General features: G+C 37.1%; 2 protein-coding genes across 6 annotated transcripts; both read left to right on the plus strand.

Annotated features, from left to right (window-relative positions):
- The first annotated feature begins 377 nt into the window (after positions 1-377).
- LOC103325474 (potassium transporter 11-like) lies at positions 378-6,768 on the plus strand. 3 transcript variants are annotated; one of them, XM_016793157.2, is made up of 9 exons: positions 378-901; positions 1,060-1,354; positions 1,762-1,987; positions 2,702-2,947; positions 3,422-3,472; positions 3,598-3,858; positions 3,965-4,138; positions 4,740-4,994; positions 5,512-6,768. In XM_016793157.2, the coding sequence occupies exons 2-9, from the start codon at positions 1,226-1,228 to the stop codon at positions 6,552-6,554; spliced, it is 2,385 nt and encodes a 794-aa protein (XP_016648643.1). In that variant the 5' UTR covers positions 378-901; positions 1,060-1,225; the 3' UTR covers positions 6,555-6,768. The 3 variants fall into 3 exon arrangements, with proteins under 3 accessions (XP_016648643.1, XP_008225861.1, XP_008225862.1); XM_008227639.3 differs by having other exon boundaries at positions 378-708; XM_008227640.3 differs by having other exon boundaries at positions 378-708; positions 1,765-1,987.
- Positions 6,769-7,098: 330 nt separating this feature from the next.
- Positions 7,099-11,931, plus strand: LOC103325475 (uncharacterized). Of its 3 annotated transcripts, XM_089048043.1 has the most exons (7): positions 7,099-7,259; positions 7,334-7,486; positions 8,244-8,387; positions 8,603-8,733; positions 10,717-10,939; positions 11,154-11,248; positions 11,723-11,931. In XM_089048043.1, exons 2-5 carry the CDS (start codon positions 7,349-7,351, stop codon positions 10,739-10,741), a joined length of 438 nt encoding a protein of 145 aa, XP_088904169.1. In that variant the 5' UTR covers positions 7,099-7,259; positions 7,334-7,348; the 3' UTR covers positions 10,742-10,939; positions 11,154-11,248; positions 11,723-11,931. The 3 variants fall into 3 exon arrangements, with proteins under 3 accessions (XP_088904169.1, XP_088904168.1, XP_088904170.1); XM_089048042.1 differs by having other exon boundaries at positions 10,717-11,248; XM_089048044.1 differs by having other exon boundaries at positions 7,365-7,486; positions 10,717-11,248.
- Positions 11,932-18,128: the final 6,197 nt, after the last annotated feature.

Consider the following 18,128-nt stretch of genomic DNA (forward strand, 5'->3'; position numbering starts at 1 on the left):
CACACAAAGATAGAAGAGGTTCCACCAGATTTGACACTCCCAATCTACCAGTCAGTTTTGTGGGCCCACTGCTAACATTAAAAAAAACTTTACACAATCGAATTTTACTGACAAGTGACAACCTGCCCACATCAGAAATTCATATTTGCATTGCATCTGAAAATAAATTCATATTATTAATTTTGTTTCACCCTTCTTAATATTTTCTTAAATTCTTTGTTATTTTGCATTTTATTTAATGGCAGAAGATTATATACAAATTAACTGCTTAAGTCTCAGACATCAGCTGATTAATTACCAAATGTCTTTGTCTCTCTTGGAAATGAATAACAAAATATATACATAAAAACCAAACAACTTCTCCTCTCTCTCTTCCTCCCGTGTCTGTCTCTTTCTATATTCTCTCTCATTGATTGGCAGAAAGATGCTTTATGTGTAAACTCTTTCATTAAAGCAGCTGAGAAAGGCCTTGTGTTTTTTTCTGTTATTTGTCTTAAACTTTGTGATTTGAACAGATAAACAGCCAAAACGGCCTGTGAACCTGCACACAACTCTCTCTTTCTGTTACAGCCTTCGTTTTTTTTCCCGGAAAACCGACTTGGGCTTCTGCTCATCTCTCTGCTTTAGTACAAAGGGATGCTTATTGATCATGTGGCTGAGCCTCAGCCTCTTCTCCAGCTGACCCCACTTGGGAATTCCAGTGACAAAGTAATAATTATCACTTGTTTGTCTGTTCTGTCATTTCATTTTCTGTGTGAGGTGCTATTGAGCTCTTCCGCCCTCAATTGGGTCTCTGAGTTTTAATGCTTTTTGTTCAATTCCTGTAATTGCTGGCACTGAGTTGAAGTATCAAGTTTTTAGCTTTAATTCGTTTTCAGCTTGTACCAAGATTGAACTTTAGGTGGGTGTCAATTTTTGAGCTCTGCCTGGCTACAGGACTGATGTCAATTTCTTGTTACTGTCTATTAATTGTCCCTTGTTGCTTTAAAAAGAGTTGTTTTTGAACTGGACATATCATCCTAATCACGGGTTTGTGTTCTTTCCTTATTTGGTCTTCAGATTGTATTGCTGGGTTTCAATTCATAGTTCTATTGGGAAAGGATTTCAAGTGAAGATCAAATTTTGAAGATCTGGTTCCAATCACTTTTAGTGATATTTCATATTGGTTTTCTTTGAGTTTTTCTATTATAGCTTTATAAAAGCTGCAGAATCATTTGAAATTTCAATGGCTTCAAGAGTGGAGATTGATGAAGATAGTGATAACAACAAAGGCAGTATGTGGGTTTTGGATCAGAAGCTTGACCAACCCATGGATGAGGAGGCTGGCAGGCTTAGAAATATGTACAGGGAAAAGGTACCTCTCTCACTCTCTCTCTCTCTCTCTCTCTCTCTCTCTCTCTCTCTCTCAGTTCAGATGTAATTCAATGAAGTGAAACGGTATTTACTCTTTGTCAATGAATTTAAACCTTCTGGGGTTTAACTGTTTTTAAGTCACCAAGTTCCAATTTATATTTCCAATTCCCAAAGATTTTCAACTGGTAAAATGACTTCAGCCTGATAATAATGTTGTGCATATTTTAGGATGTTGGAAATGAATATGTGGATTTCTTGTGTGGTTTTTGTTGGACATATTTCAATTGCTATGAAAACGACTGAAAAAGTGATATGCTATATGGTTTAAGTAATTGCCTGATATTAGTGGATTCTGAGAATAATGTATATTCTTGATTGTGTTTGCTGATCCAATTTTCCAATCTCCAGAAGTTCTCTGCACTATTGCTTATGCGGCTTGCATTCCAAAGTCTTGGAGTGGTTTTTGGAGATTTGGGTACTTCTCCCTTGTATGTTTTCTACAACACGTTTCCTCATGGAATTTCAGACCCGGAGGATGTGGTTGGAGCTCTTTCATTGATTATATACTCTCTTACTCTTATTCCGCTCCTCAAGTATGTGTTCGTTGTTTGTAGGGCGAATGACAGTGGTCAAGGTAAACCAAACTCTATATGTAGATTTGCTTCATCAATTGTCTGGTGTTTTATGGGATCATGAAAGGGATAAAGTACATATGTTCACTGTTACAGCTTACCATATGCAATGGTGATTATTCACATATGTCTACCTGTAATGATAAACATAAATGCAGTATACTTGGTCAAATATGTGAATTGTTATGCATTTTTATTAGAACATTCTAGTCATACTTTCCCATCAATAATTGTTATGAAAAATGTTGAAGAACAAATTAGCTTGTGTTTCCTTTTTCTTGTTTATCTTTAAGAAAGTAGTCTCTGGCAGGAAAGTAGTTAGCTTGACAGAATTATTTTGTAAAAGAAGTAGCATATACAAGTGTCTAGTGTTCGGCTTACATGCCCATATTATTTTTACTTACCAATTTGACCCCGAACTCATGTCGTTGGTTATGATTTGACCGTATCACTTGTAGCAGTGTGAGTGAAGCCACATTTGCAAACAAACTGATTATTTAGGTAACACATTGGTACATATACTTCTTGATTTAGAATAGAGGAGGTGTTTAACAAATTTCCTTTATTAGTTATTTTCCTGAAATTAATTTAAACATGACATCGTATATCTTGTGCTCATTGTTCTCAAACTGCATGCGTCCAAGAGTTGTATGGTACTGTTTGTTGCTCATGAGTCACCATAAAGTTCTACGGAATAAGTGGTTTCTGCGTTGCAGGTGGAACATTTGCTCTTTATTCATTGCTCTGCCGACATGCAAATGTAAAAACTATTCCTAACCAACACCGGACTGATGAAGAGCTAACAACGTATAGTCGTTCTACTTTCCATGAACAATCATATGCTGCAAAAACCAAGAAGTGGTTGGAGGGGCATACATCAAGGAAGAATGCCCTTCTTCTTCTGGTCCTCGTTGGCACTTGTATGGTGATTGGTGATGGGATTCTTACTCCAGCTATATCTGGTACACATTTCTTGACACTAGAAGTCATATATCTTTTCCTGATAATCTATCTGTTTATCCTTTTTGTCTCTCTGCCATTATTTGTTCTTTCATAAGCAAAAGTTGTTTATTAGAAAGGGCCCAATGGGGGCACAACCCAGGTACACAAGAAGCGTAAGGAACTTTTTATTAAAAGGCCTAAATAGGTAAATAAACAAATATATATATATATATATATATATAGAAAAAGATAATGGGATGTGGGGGTGAGTGTGGTTATTGACATGGATAACAATCTCTTCCAACCTTACAATCCTAGAGTTTCTTTCCAAAAAAAAAAGAAATATACTTTAATAGGGGCTGTAGATTACTAAAGATTCTTCCAAGAAAGGAATTAAAATGGGAAAAAATCAACGCTTGAAATGAGTGCGGTTAAAATTGTTTTGTTTCTCTCCATATCATTAGAAGATATCAACTATGCTTTGCTTTTGGCAGTTTTATCAGCCGCTGGCGGGATCAAAGTAAGCAGCCCTGGCATGAAAAATGGTACCGTCATATTCCTTGGAACTAAATGTTTTTATTTTTTAAATGTGGTTCCTTGCCTCTGTACCTCTCTCAGTCACTACTGCTGAATTATATCTTTAACTGATACTTTGTTTGTTGTGGTGCAGATTATGTCATACTTGTTGCTGTTGTAATATTAGTAGGCTTGTTTAGCGTACAGCACTATGGTACAGATAAAGTTGGTTGGCTCTTTGCTCCCATTGTGCTCCTTTGGTTTCTCTTAATTGGAGGTATTGGCATTTTCAACATCTGGAAACATGACAGTAGTGTTTTGAGAGCTTTTTCGCCTGTCTATATATATCGGTATTTTAAAAGGAATGGGAGAGATGGTTGGACTTCCCTTGGAGGTATCATGCTTAGTATAACAGGTAAAGTTTCTGTATCCTAATTTCACTTTTCAGCTCTTTAAGTTTCTGTATCCTAACACCACATCCGCTATTTTGGATTCTGATGACAAATTATGAATTATTACAGGGACTGAAGCACTCTTTGCCGACCTTGCCCATTTTCCAGTTTCAGCTGTACAGATTGCTTTCACTACGGTTGTGTTTCCTTGCCTTCTTTTAGCCTATTCTGGACAAGCTGCGTACCTTATGAAAAATCATGACAACAAAACTGTGCTTCAAGCATTTTATCTTTCCATTCCAGGTTTGCCCTAATCTTTATTTTTGCATACATGGGAGAACACATAAACGGTTTTCTCATAATTAAGCACATTAAAAATTTTAGTAATAGTATTTGATAGAATTTAAAAAATATAAAAATATTTACTCAAGTCTTTTTATTCTTTTAAATCTTAACTAATGTAGATTACTGGGCCTTTTTTTGGGTACGAAGGAGGTCAAAGTGGGATGGGTAGCTTCAAACTTTGACTTTGGGTGTGAGGGTAAAACTCCCTACAAAAATCCAAAGTTGGCTGAACTTTAATTTACTAAACCAACCTGCATTCAAATTCATGTAGAAAGTTGAGAGATTATAAAGTATAAGTTCTAATTCACGGATTAAAATGATAAATTGTAAGATGAAACAGATACAAATTCCATAAAGTTCTTTTATGATATGAGAATTAAGAAATCTTTCATCTCTATGAGCCCATACAATTTGGATTCTCTCAAATTTTTTCACTGTGCCATTCTCTATTGAATCTCTAACGTAAACTAAGAATATATGGGAAACGAGTAACATAATCTCTTAAACAATAAGTAGCATATTGTTGTTCCAAAGATGCTTATTGCTTCTCATACTGCAGAGAAAATATATTGGCCAGTCTTCATTGTTGCGACTCTAGCTGCAGTAGTTGCAAGTCAAGCAACTATATCGGCGACTTTTTCAATAATTAAGCAGGCTCTTGCACTTGGCTGTTTTCCTAGGGTCAAAGTTGTACACACATCAAAGAAGTTCCTCGGCCAAATATATATTCCAGATATTAATTGGATTCTTATGATTCTTTGCATTGCTGTGACTGCTGGATTCAAAAATCAAAGCCAAATTGGAAATGCGTATGGTAAGTTCATCCTTTGCTAAATGTCCTGAAGCTTATGTAAGCCATATTCTCTACTTTGTTGACTAGGCTCAAATGCAATTGTGAAAAATTCTTGGAAAGAATGTTTGGAACTTCTTTAAATAAAGAAATATGAGAGGAAGAAGTATTTGAGATAAATTAGGAGGTGAAGATGTATATGGGATAAATTAGGAGGTGAAGAAGTAGGGAGGTGGTGAACTTTTTAAGGTGACAATACAGACCAATAGTTAACTGACTTGCTGCTGTGAGAAATCGTATAAAAACCTGTTCTGGTACCATGATAACAATCCAAAACAAAGAGAAGATAGAAGCTCTTACTTTATTGAATGATTAACAACCCAAACATTAATAAGAGATGCAAGAGTATGTGTATACCTTTAATAATATTCAATTAGAATTTTGGTCATTGATTTTAAATAAGTTAATATTTATGGTAGCTCAGGGTCTTTCTTCCAAATCATGCTTGCACTCAATTGCATTATGTTTTATGTTATAACAGGGACGGCAGTTGTCGTGGTCATGCTAGCAACCACACTGCTCATGACTCTAATCATGATATTAGTGTGGCGCTGTCATTGGATTCTCGTCCTGATATTCACTGGTTTGTCACTGGTTGTGGAATGCACTTACTTTTCTGCTGTCCTCTTCAAGGTTGATCAAGGTGGATGGGTTCCTCTTGTGATTGCGGCTGCCTTTCTTCTCATCATGTATGTTTGGCATTATGGTACATTGAAACGTTATGAGTTTGAGATGCACAGTAAGGTTTCAATGGCATGGCTTCTTGGACTAGGCCCCAGTTTAGGACTGGTACGGGTCCCTGGGATAGGACTTGTGTACACCGAGCTTGCAAGTGGAGTGCCTCACATCTTTTCCCACTTCATCACCAACCTGCCTGCGATCCATTCTGTTGTCGTCTTTGTTTGTGTGAAGTATCTTCCTGTATACACTGTCCCAGAAGAAGAAAGATTCCTTGTAAAGCGGATTGGCCCCAAGAGTTTCCACATGTTCCGTTGCGTTGCAAGATACGGTTACAAAGATCTCCACAAGAAAGATGATGACTTTGAGAAAAAACTCTTCGATAACCTTTTCATGTTTGTCCGGCTCGAGTCCATGATGGAGGGGTGTTCAGACTCGGATGAGTACAGTATATATGGCCAGCAAACTGAGAGGTCAAGGGAAGGCCTAATAAATAATAATGACAACACAATTGGATCGACTGCAGACCTTACTATCTCATCAGTGGACTCAATTGTGCCTGCTAAATCTCCATTGCATGCAAACAATACTATGAGTTCATCCAGTCAACTGAGCATGCAGAATGAGATTGATGAGCTAGAATTTTTGAATAATTGTAGAGATGCTGGGGTGGTGCATATACTTGGGAACACGGTTGTGAGAGCAAGGAGGGATTCCAGGTTCTACAAAAAGATAGCTGTTGATTACATTTATGCATTTCTTAGAAAAGTTTGCAGGGAGCACAGTGTGATCTTCAATGTTCCTCATGAGAGTCTTTTGAATGTTGGACAGATTTTCTATGTGTAAATTTTCTGTCTATCGTCAATGAAACTTATATCATACTGTAAATGCCGATTGTTTTTCACTCTTCTTGCATTTTAAATCATATTAGGAATGCAATTGTAAAGAAATGTTGAGAAAATCTTGACAAATGGGATATCTGTTTGGGCTACTCCTGTTGAACATGGGGAAATATATACGTTGTGGTAAATTTTCAATAATAATTTTGTTATTTACTTTATTATTATGAAATTTCCACCAAAACAAAAAAGAGACATTAATATAGTTTTCAATTATTCTCTAGCTACATGGGCTGCTAAAGCCTAAAGAACCCATCTAGTAATCATCATAATTTGAATTTGGACAACACAATGGGCTGGTTGACAGATCCGACCCATTTGGATTTGGGTGAACCTAAAAACCAACAATATGTGGTCGCAGCCCAACCTTGTCAGCCAAAAACCTAGGCTGGACAGAAGGCCCAAAACCTATTACAATGCAGCCCTAAGATTTTCAGGGCAATCCGGGCTCAACGTACATCTCTCTGCTTCCGCCACCTCAGCGCTGGGCAGCTACTGGCAGGTTATGGCTGGGCCTCGTGACCGTTTTGCATGAATCCCTCCACCGTTTCAACAGTCTTACTTCTACTCCCTTCTTCTCTGCACTAAACAACACAAACACAGAAGTTTTTCAACGTTTCTCTCTCTGTTTGTGCAAAAGCTATGGCAGGAGGTATATATATATATATATATATATATATCATCCCTTCAACTTTTGTAGGTTTAATTTTTGTGGGTTCTTTTCAGACTGCTGATAACAATATGAATTCGGGTGCAGAACTTCCTGGGTTTTACTATGATGCGGAAAAGAACAGGTACTTCCCCACCAAAGGTCCAATACCCGGCTCCCGTCGTGTGACTACTGCTGCTTCTTCTTCCAGCGCTCAAACACCGGCCCAGGTACACTAGTTGTCCTGCATTTGAACCCAAATTTTGTATATTTTCCCGGACTTTTGCCTATTTTAAAGTTTGTATCTTTGTTATTTTTTTATGCTTCTCAGCTTAAATGAGCTCAGAATTGTTTCTATGGTATATGGGTTCTGGTTGAATTTGTATTTTACTGCAACTTCTTTTTCGGTTTGGGGGTGGATTGGGAGTAAAATGTTGTGTTCCACTTGCTCTGGTGATGTTCGTCAGTTTCTTATTGTGAGTTTTTCATGTCACACTGACGGGATTTTCCTGACAATTGATCATTAGAATCGAGCTAATCTCATTCCTTGAAAAAAATTTGGCATGCTGAGAATTTTCTGTGTTACACATTAAAGTTGTTATCTTTTTAATGTATGGAGTGGTAAGCAGCGTAAAATCTCATGGTGATCAGGTACTCGTAGTGCAACTTTTTCTTTGGCCTTGGGTTAACATACTAATGACTTTCATCATAGATTTGCGTCCAGTGTTGTAAAGAAACTAGTGAATCCCTAAGCCTTTCTGTTGTATGTATTTTCGTATGGTATTACTTATTATTCACATAGATTTACAGCAGCTGTTTCTTCCTGTTAATCTGCATCTTAAATCCCTCCAGATTTATAGCTGCTGCTTATTCTTGGTTTTTATTTATTTATTTATTATTATTATTATTATTTTAATGCTTTTAGTTAGGCTGGTTACTATATTTTCTGAAGGACTTTAATGCTGGTTCTTATTCATCTTGTTATAGGTGAGCAATTCATGTAGGCGAACCAGAGTAAAAACTTCTAAGCTGCTTCATGACAGGGAGTTATGTGGTAATCTCATCGCTTCCAGTAAAGGAAGGTGTAACTTTTATGAGGAATTCCAAAAGGCGCAAGTATCCCATCCTGTGGTATGTTTGATTTACTATAAGGCTTCATTCTAGGATTTTAAGTTCAGTTTTCCAGTTATGTTCAAATTTAGCCCATTATGATTCCAGCAATTTTTTTTTTGGGTTTTACTTTCTGCTTGATTGTTTATTACCCATATCTGATATTGCAGGTTGTAATTTATATTCTGCAGGAAATTTATAATTTTATTTTTATCTCAGTGTTCTATGAATTGCAGGTTTGGAAGTATCAGGGAACAAATCAGTTAGGTGATGGTGCTTTGGAGCGGATTCGCATGGATGTACAGACAGGAGAGGAACTAACTGATACGGACTTTGTATTAGCAGGTGGCGCTGATGGCTCTTTAAGGTAGAATAAATTTGCAGTCTGATGTAATTTTGCATGCATATTTTCTTGTTTTAATAATGTTTGATATGTTAAAATTTGTGATAAATTGATAATAGTTTTGGAATAAGATATGGTAGCATGAATAAGTGGTTGTGTATAGGGTTTCGAGACTTTGAAAATGGATCTGTTCTGTCAGAATAGTATGAGAACTTGTGCCGTATTTAGTTTTTTAGTTCTAAATAAATAGCATTAATGCGCTAGGGCTACTGCATAATGGGGGTTGCTTTAAGACATGTATTCAGGTACTCATGTATTGAAGTAAAAAAGAACCATGCATGTACAAATATAAATTCTACTACTTTCCTACTGTAGAATAAAAACAGAAGGAAGTGGGTTTGTTTCATTTTGGAGACATATGAAACAACAGAACAAAGTAGAAACCCCTCCACCTTTTGTATAGGAGCGAACTGTAGGAAATTGTCAGATGTCATTATTTCTCTAAACAGCCTGCAATCCATTTATCATGTGATAAACACAAGGTGTTGATTGGGGCCTTTATTTAAGAAGATTTTCTAATACGTTTTGTTTGAGGTATTGAAGAATTAACATAGTGTGTCTTATTGTATACGGTATTTAAGCATGTCTGAGCATGCATGTTGGGTGACAGCATTGAACATTTTTTGGTTGATTTTTGAGATTCACATATCTAGTTTCGACACGACAGTTCACATGTCAATCTGGAATGGTTCCTTTGATGGAAAGGTTTAAGAGAGTTTCTCTCCTTTCCTTTCCCTCCCAGTTTTGCTTGGAAGTATTAGCTTCAGTTGGAATTTGGATTTGGATGTCTTACTTAAGTATCCTAGATCTCCCCAACTAGTGGCTGTTGTGGGACCTAGATATATGACAATCTCCTTTCCTTTATGCCATGGCATCCTCACTGAAAGAGGAATAAATGATGGCCCTTAGTAATGCAGAACACAAGCATTTACCTGCTCATAATACGTACTATCAGGTAGTGAGAAGGGCAGCTCCCTTTCCCTCACCATAAGGAGCAGTTGTGATAACCACGGTCTTTAAGGGATGGGAAATGAGCTGACTTGGATGGCTCTGATACTACTTTAAAGACTTCTTAAAAAGCTGCAAACCAAAGCTCGTAGTATTCCTTCAATTGGCCCCTTCTTTAGAGAATTTTTTTCTTTTGTGAGGATATGAATCCTCCCAAATTGTAACATGTGTACAATGCTAAATCCTAACCCTACACCCAGTGTCTTATAATTCAAGTGGATTCATAACACCACATGGCCGTCACAGACAATAATCTTTTCCTTCTCCACCTTTCAATCTATTAGCTTACTAATGCTAGTGTTACTATCAATATATGTTATTGTATTACTAGCATTGGTGTTAGCATTGACATAATTCTCTACTACAAACATCTTTTTCAGTGACATTTGGGCCTTTGGTTTCTGTTGATAACTAAGCTTTTCTGTTAGCGCTGACGTGGTCCTAAGTGATTTCATTCCACCATGGGCTTGTCAACAAGTACTTTCAACAATTTTCCATTGTGAGATGAGGCCCTGCTGAGTACTTTGACCCCACAAAATCAGTGCTTCTTACTTGCAGTGCTCTTGCTGATTTATGGCACTAATGTCTCCTAGACTCCGAGATTGGTCAATGATACTGTTTGTAGTACATATAGTGTGGAAATGCCACGCACTCTTAGTTATTCTTTTTGCTGTTTTGAAAAGCACCATCTCAAATTCTCTTTACGTGCATCATGTTTAAGAGTGGTTTATATATTTATTTCTAGTTTTTTGTTTTTTTTCCAATGATAGTTTCAATTTCTGTCTTAATCTGCTTGTTACTATGATATGAGTATCGGTGTTTATTTGTATTACACATGTGTCTTTTGGAATTCTTATCCTATGGTTCTTGGCATCTCTATTTCCAAATAAGTTATTACTAATCTCTCTGAAATATGATGCTTTTGCTGTATTTTTGAAGTTGGGAAAGTTGGGCAGGGTCTTGAGTATGGGCTGAAATGTAAGGCAGATCGTGTCTGGCCACTGTTGAACGAAAGTCAACTAGAGTGTAGTGAAGTGCCTGGGCACATATGGAGACCAGCTCAAGCTACACCACGAATGCCATCGAATATATCTCGTATAAAATTGTTTGGAAAGCAGTCTCCTGGCACAGAAGATGAAAGTTCATGCACCCAGCATATGTTGTATCCTTTCATACATGATCAGACTTCTTCTTACAGTTTAATATAGAATACAAGTTTGATGCTTGTGCATGCACACATGTAGTTGTTGGACTTAAAACTCTTACAATACTTTCTAGACCTTCTTAGCTTATCCAAAAAAGTGTCCAGTACGTATCTTATTGAAGAAAAAACTAATCTTTAACCTTGTTGAACTACTCAATTTTAATCCAAATAGGCTTGTCTTAAGGCGAAACATTTATGAGATTGTAACTTTCAACTGCACTATTTGGACCGCAGATTGTGAACCTGATGGGAGTCGTGCAGTGATTGGTAAGTACTATTTCCTTTTTATATCATTATATTTTAAACTGTGTTAGTCATGATTCATGGTAGCTTTAATGTTCTCTTATTTGCGGGTTAATACAATATGATCCTCTGGCTTGAAAAATTTAGTGCATGCACACACACAGAGTTCTTGGATATGATACCCAAAATTCAATATTAGCACACTCTGGTTTGAAAAATTCAGCACACACATCTCTCTCTCTCTCTCTCTCTGTCTTTATATATATATATATATATATATATATATATATGTTGGCATTTGATTTCTGATCATTGTGACATAAAGACATTTCGATAATCAACTGTTCCCCTTGCTGTTTTGAACTTATACTGGAGTAATTTGCTTTCTTTCCTGCTTTGGTGTTGCTAATGCTGCTAGTATGCATAATATGCTTGAAGGCAACAGTTTTTCAGAAGTGTAAATGCTATTGTTAAGAAAATTTATTTTGTTTGTTATAGGAACCAACCTGGGAGCTGCTTTGGTGGATTTGGAAACTGGGCGGGCATCATGGCTGTTACGTAGTAAAAGTGATCTTTTGGCACAAAAACTCGTTCACACAGTAATTTATTAGTCTTGTTTCTACTATTAATGATTAATATTAGGATTATTGTATTCGTGTTGTTCTTGGATAAATAATTATTGGTAAGTTATTATTCTTCTTTGATAATTCAGAAGTATCTAACTATTCTATACCACATTTCCCTATCTTTACTACTTTTAGAAGATATCTACATATTTGGCAAATGTGTTGCTGGAAGTCAGCTGGTCTGCTGTGGAACAGTAGTGAGATGCACATGCATCCAGTTAGCTTTTAGTTGCAGCTCGAAGCAATAATTCAAAATTGGTTGAAATCAATTGGCTTTTCATGAGCCAGTTCTAGTAGCAATGTCAGCTAATGGTCAAGGAATCAGATGCTACACTCTGGTCAAGTTTGTGGAAACTCGTAGAAATTTTACCTTAATGTCTAGGTTATTGAGGGAAAATTTTCAGGTCCATGTGGTATGTTGCCACTGCCCTCTATGGTCCTTCCTATAGTATTGAGGAGAAATAACTTTGTACTAAAAGTTCCTCTTATGTGCGTTGTTACGTATGAACAAAGCCCAAAAAAATTTCGACCAAAAAAAAGCCATAAAAATCCTCTGAGGACTCTTGAATATTGACATAAAATGTAGCATCTTTCCGGTAACGGAATCCAAGTGCCCTCTCAAGGGATGGAGTTGAACATTGCATTCACATGCTGTCTCAGTCAAAATTTACATACCAAAATCAGTTGATATAACTTGGCATATTTGGCAATGTCACGAATACACCATTACAATATCAAGTTTGAGGGGTCAAGGGAAAAAAACAGACAACATTTTTCATGCCTATATAAATGACCCGAAATATATTCGAACATTTAAATAGTATATCCGAGCGGCTATATTGTTTTTGGTTGTTGTTGGAAGTATAGCCATCCGGCTATCTTTTCCGGAAAGTTACTATTCATCACCGTATTCTACTACTCCTCACCGAGGTAAGCTCTATTTCTGAACTCGTATTCTATTTGTGTCGATTCAGTACGCATTATTCTTGCCAATTTAAATTTGTCAAAAAGCTCAATTCGCTTTATTTCCTAATTGGGTAATTTTTCCAGCAATTCCTAAAATTGGACTCTTATACCGTTACTTTGTTTGTTTGAATTTTGATCAAACATAATAATCTGATGACCCTATATTCACCTTTTTTCTTTGACCATAATTACCATTCCCAATTATACATATTCCTGTGGTCCAGATGTTTGCACAACAAAGAACTATTAGACTTCAACTTTACCGTATCATTAAACTTACCGTTTTTGGACCAGGATGGAACTATAAGGACTTTGGGACAATTTTGTAATTTTAAAAAAGTACAAGGACTATATTGCAATTACTTGATATTTCAAGGCCTTTTTAAAATTAATGGTAAGTGGAAGGATTGAAAAAGTAATTTGGATAAAGTTAAAGGACCAAACGACAATTTAAAAGAAATTTAAGGGCCAAAGTACGAATAAATGTTATATATATTAAATATATTTAATGCCCAAATCAAATTTAGAGCTCAATTGGCTTTTACTTAGCCCAACTTCCAATTACTAAGTATGTGACAACTACACTTATAAAGACTTCGCTTTTTCTTTTTTCTACCAATGTGGGACAAAAGTCCGTGAACTTCATTCAAACTTCCAATAAATCCTTTAAACATATACTTTAAATATAAGGAGTTATCAAATTCAATCCAATACTAGTCATTAAACGAGACCTAATAGCTAGTTTAAGCCTCAACTAATTAAATATAAAGTTCGGTTGGACTTTTTTTTTTCCACCATTCAAATTTTCTTGTCAACTTCTAGAATCAAATTGAAAGAGTATTTACATTTTATAAATTACTCTTAGTATTACTTAATGAGTAAAGCCACAACAATCCTTTAAACTATTACTTTTATGAAACAATCTTATTTTCCTTCATATATAACCAACTTCATCTCAAGAAAAGCTAAATGATGCAAGAATCGGGTTATACTATTTTTAGCTATAGTGGCGCAGCTAGGCATTTTATATATTCGAACATTAAAATAGTATAGCCGTGCAGCTATACTTGTTCCTGTACCATTGTTTCATTTTTAATTTTAATATAGTACAGCCGCACGGCTATACAATTTTTTATTATTTTTAAGTATAGTATAGCTGAGCAGCTATACTATTTTTCATTTTATTAATTTAATAAGAGTATTAATTTATTAAAACTTAATAAAAAATTTATGTGTGGTGATCAAGTAGTTATTTAATTTATAGGAATAAAAAAATATTATAAGAATGCGCTAATCCTAAGGATCCATAGGATTAATTGTGGATCCAACCAAACAATTTTAAGTATAGCCGCCCGACGATACGTTTTAAATGTATATGAATATTTAACTAGTATAGCCGAGTGTCAAATAAGCTTATTTGAGGGACACCCTTGTAGGGTCCACTCCGTATTGTATTTCACTAATCCAAACCATCGATTTTGTAGATACTCATTCAAAAATCATCTCTATAAAAAAAAATCACTTGAATCCGATATCATTTGACCACTCAATTGAATTGTTGAAATTTTAGTTCTTTCTTAAAGAACCGTGTTCATTGATTTTGCAGGACACAATTGGATATCAAAACAGTTTCCGATTTGTCTATTTTTTTTTATAAGGATGATCTATGAATGTAGACTTAAAAAATATATGATTTCGATTGTTGAAAAAATATTTGTAGGAGACCCTAAAAGGTGCCTCTTAAATAAAATTATCTAAAGTATCCATCAATAAAAGGGATATATATATATATATATATAGTCCCCTTCAGTTGAGGGATCCCTCAAATAGTGTTATTTGAGGAATGAGGTGCTCAACCATTAGATCTATTTTAATGAGCTTGTGTGGTTGAGATTGATTCAAACCTTTTATGGTTAAAACAGATTTGTTCACCTGTTTTACTATGGAAAGGAAACAGGTGCTATATATATTGGTCAGGATCAAGGGACACACAAAAAGCCATAAAATTTGACACACTTTTGAAACATTTAGGGGGATGTATTCAATTAGGATTCTAAAGTGTTTAAAAAGATTTTAAAAATCCGGGTAAAACCTATAGGAGTTATATAATTCCAGGAAATCAATCACTTAAAAAAATCTTTCAAAATCTTATACAATCCTAATTGAATGCACCCCCTTAGATCTGACCACTTTCAACAATTGAGATGAATGCTAACATAACTTTTTCACTTTAAGAAATATAAAACAAAATACTACTACTTTTTCGTGAAGATGAATTTATGTTCTCAAAACTTCTCTCTCTCCTCTTTTGATCTTCCGTTTCCCTCTCCTTCGTAGTTTTTTTGTTTGGCCAAGATCTATCTTCTTCATTGAAGCAAGTCATTTTTCTCCTCTGCAACTCTCCTTTCAATTCTCATAGAAAAGGAGTAAGTTGTCTTATTCTTTGAACCTTTATTTTGACTAAGGGAATATTTTTCACCTACTCAGACTTTTTGAGTTTGATACTTTTGGATCGAACCTGCTAAAAAAATGGAGTCGTTTTGGCAATTCATTGGCTTGGCTTCCAACTTTATAACCATCCAACCAAAATTCGATTTGAACCAACTCATATTGTAATTTGTAACAAGAGACCTGATGAGAGAAGAAATTTTGATACAGTAAATGGTAAAGTAATAAATCCTCTCAACAATTCGAACCCAAAGGATTCTCATTTTAATGGGTTCCATGTTGAGTGGGACGATCTCAAATTAAACTTGGTCTGGGATATATGCTAGAGACTAGGGGATGTATTGATAGCTTGTAAATCACAACAATAGTAATATTTCCCCTTCAACACCAAACGTCGGCTCTTACTGAGGAGAAAGTCGTAGGTGAGGCGGCTCGATCATGTCATCCGTGTGTCTACTCTCACACCTCTGCATCACACCCGACCCGATAAGTATAGCCTGTGAATTATGCATAAGATTGTTGGGAAATAGACATGAAATTAAATTAAAGAAGAGAGATAATTGGAAAAAAAAATTAAGAATGAGCGAGAGGGAGGAGTTTTAGAAGTCTCTGTTTATTGCTAAACTCTAAACCCTAAACCATCCTAGAATACTATCCTAATACAGAAAGGAAAGTAATTATTACAGCACATGGCGAAGGAAAGAATCTTAAAACTTGTACAACAAACAAACCCTTCTTTTGCTAGGTCAACAACTGTCTCTCCTAGAGAGGATGGGATGGATAGAATTCAAAGGAAGAAAGAAATTGCAAGTAATGAAATCTTCCGACAGATTCTCTTTAATAATTGTGACTCCATATAAAAATAGGATATCCCCACCCACACCCTATACAAATATCTTCCCCCCAACCCAAAACACCCACATCTCACAAAATTATTCATCATGAAGCCAGTGCCAGTACGAATCATCTCACCTCTTAAAGCATGCCGCGGCAGCCACTTGAATGTCATGGGCACCGGACTCACAAGATTAATGGCGTCTCCTCCTCCTCCAGAGCTACCACTGCTAGAATCACCAACCCCTCACCCTCAACAACAACAACAGACCACCACATTAACCACCCCTGCCTTGATCTGTGTTTCAACGTCTACCATCGGGACAACCCGGCCAAAGCAGAGGCCAACCACAGGTATCTGAAGCAACTCCTCCCGGTTGCCTGGTCCCACAATCCCTTAACCACCCTCAAGCTCATCTGCAACCTCTTAGACAGGCGTTCAGGTTCAATAACAGATGCCGAAGCCTTATACAAGGCAGCGTTTTGGCTCCACCACAACCACCCCAAGACCCTCGCCTCCAACCTCCTGCCTATTGCCGCCTGGTTCGGATATGGTGGTGGTATGAGAGACCTTGTGCGGATTCTCCACCGGATTCTTGCAGGCCAAGACGAGGTCGATGACGAGATGATGTTCGCCATGGCTGACAAGGTGGCTGTCGAGAGGTACGAGACTAACCCCGATTATCGCTTGTTACGAACTCGTTTGGATATTTTCGCCCACTGCCTCAACCGTGATTTTCAACTTCTGAAGAAGGGGATGCAAATGGATGATAGTATTAATGTTGATGATCATGATAATGATGAGTCCTCTTCTAATAAGTGCTTCGAGATCACTGATGCGGCCGATTGGCTCGACCATCGAGCCACTTTCCTGTTGGAGAGCGTTGCGAGGAAGGTTTTCCAGCATCGACACCCACAAAGAGATGTTAAGGAGGAGGAGGAGGAGGAGGAGCAGGCTGGTTATGCCTACAGACTCCGAGAGCGGTGATGAAGGAGGTTGTGGAGCCCCTGAGGAAGATGACTGCCTCGGACTATGACATTGCACTTAATAAACCTCCCGAGTGCAACAGGTGGGGTTATGATTGCAAGTTTGATGAAGACGACTGCGTGTCTCGGATATATTTGGAGGAATTGAAAGCTGCAGCTTCTAAGATTGAGAACCCTGCGGCTCTACTTCCACATCAGATCATATGCTATGTGAATGATGAGGATCTCGGGCAAGTGGCTGAGCTTCAGTGGAATGCAATGCTGGGGGACATGATCAAGGGCACAGGCACATGCAAAGCTAAGAAGAAGAAGAAGAAGAAGAAGAAGAATTTGAACAACAGCTTGGCTGTTTGTGATGTCTGCCCCTCAAGAATGAGTGGATTCCCCATTGATGTATCGATGGGCTTGGGACTGTAGTGTCGAGCTGAGTGAAGAGCAGGCATGGAAAGGAAAGGTGATCAACTTCAGCCGAAACCCTCGACTGCATTGCATACCACAAGGCGATAGCCTCAAGGCCAAGTGCGACTTTTTGAGGAGGATGGACTGCCCCGACCTGAAGGGAGAGGTTGATATTCAAAAGGTGTTTGATTTGATTCTACAAGTTGCTGTGCATGGGAATTTGAAGCCGGAACAGATGATCAACAAGGTATTTGTGATCACCACCTACCTACACTACGATGAGGCTTGGGCACATCCATGGCAGAGTGATTATGAGGCAATACAGAGCAAGTTCAAGGAAAAAGGGTACGGGGATGTGGTACCACAGATAGAGTTTTTGGATGTGATCGACTCCTCCTACTCCGAGAACCACAAGTTGGTCAAGTGGTTCTTGGACACTGATGGGGAAATCATGGAAAGGGATCCCGAACAGATCATGGAAGCAGAAATCTCCCCCCTAGCCTATCAATCTCTGGTTGTAGTGGACTGATCGACTCACTCATTCAAGCCAATGGCTAACCCTATCCAACTATAGATCATCATCATCTGTTCGTTTTAATTTTTTTTGGTCAAATGATAGCTAGCGAAGTTCATTCATTAAACTA

This window comes from Prunus mume, linkage group LG3 (genome assembly GCF_029339155.1).
Source record: "Prunus mume cultivar Tortuosa linkage group LG3, ASM2933915v1, whole genome shotgun sequence".
Taxonomy (NCBI): domain Eukaryota; kingdom Viridiplantae; phylum Streptophyta; class Magnoliopsida; order Rosales; family Rosaceae; genus Prunus; species Prunus mume.

Coding starts and splice junctions, on each gene's coding strand:
- LOC103325474 (XM_016793157.2), top strand. CDS start 1,226: ATGGCTTCAAGAGTGGAGATTGATGAAGATAGTGATAACAACAAAGGC. Junction 2,948..3,421: donor TCTTACTCCAGCTATATCTG/GTACACATTTCT, acceptor TGCTTTTGGCAG/TTTTATCAGCCGCTGGCGGG. Junction 3,859..3,964: donor TATCATGCTTAGTATAACAG/GTAAAGTTTCTG, acceptor GAATTATTACAG/GGACTGAAGCACTCTTTGCC.
- LOC103325475 (XM_089048042.1), top strand. CDS start 7,349: ATGAATTCGGGTGCAGAACTTCCTGGGTTTTACTATGATGCGGAAAAG. Junction 7,487..8,243: donor GCGCTCAAACACCGGCCCAG/GTACACTAGTTG, acceptor ATCTTGTTATAG/GTGAGCAATTCATGTAGGCG. Junction 8,388..8,602: donor CGCAAGTATCCCATCCTGTG/GTATGTTTGATT, acceptor TATGAATTGCAG/GTTTGGAAGTATCAGGGAAC.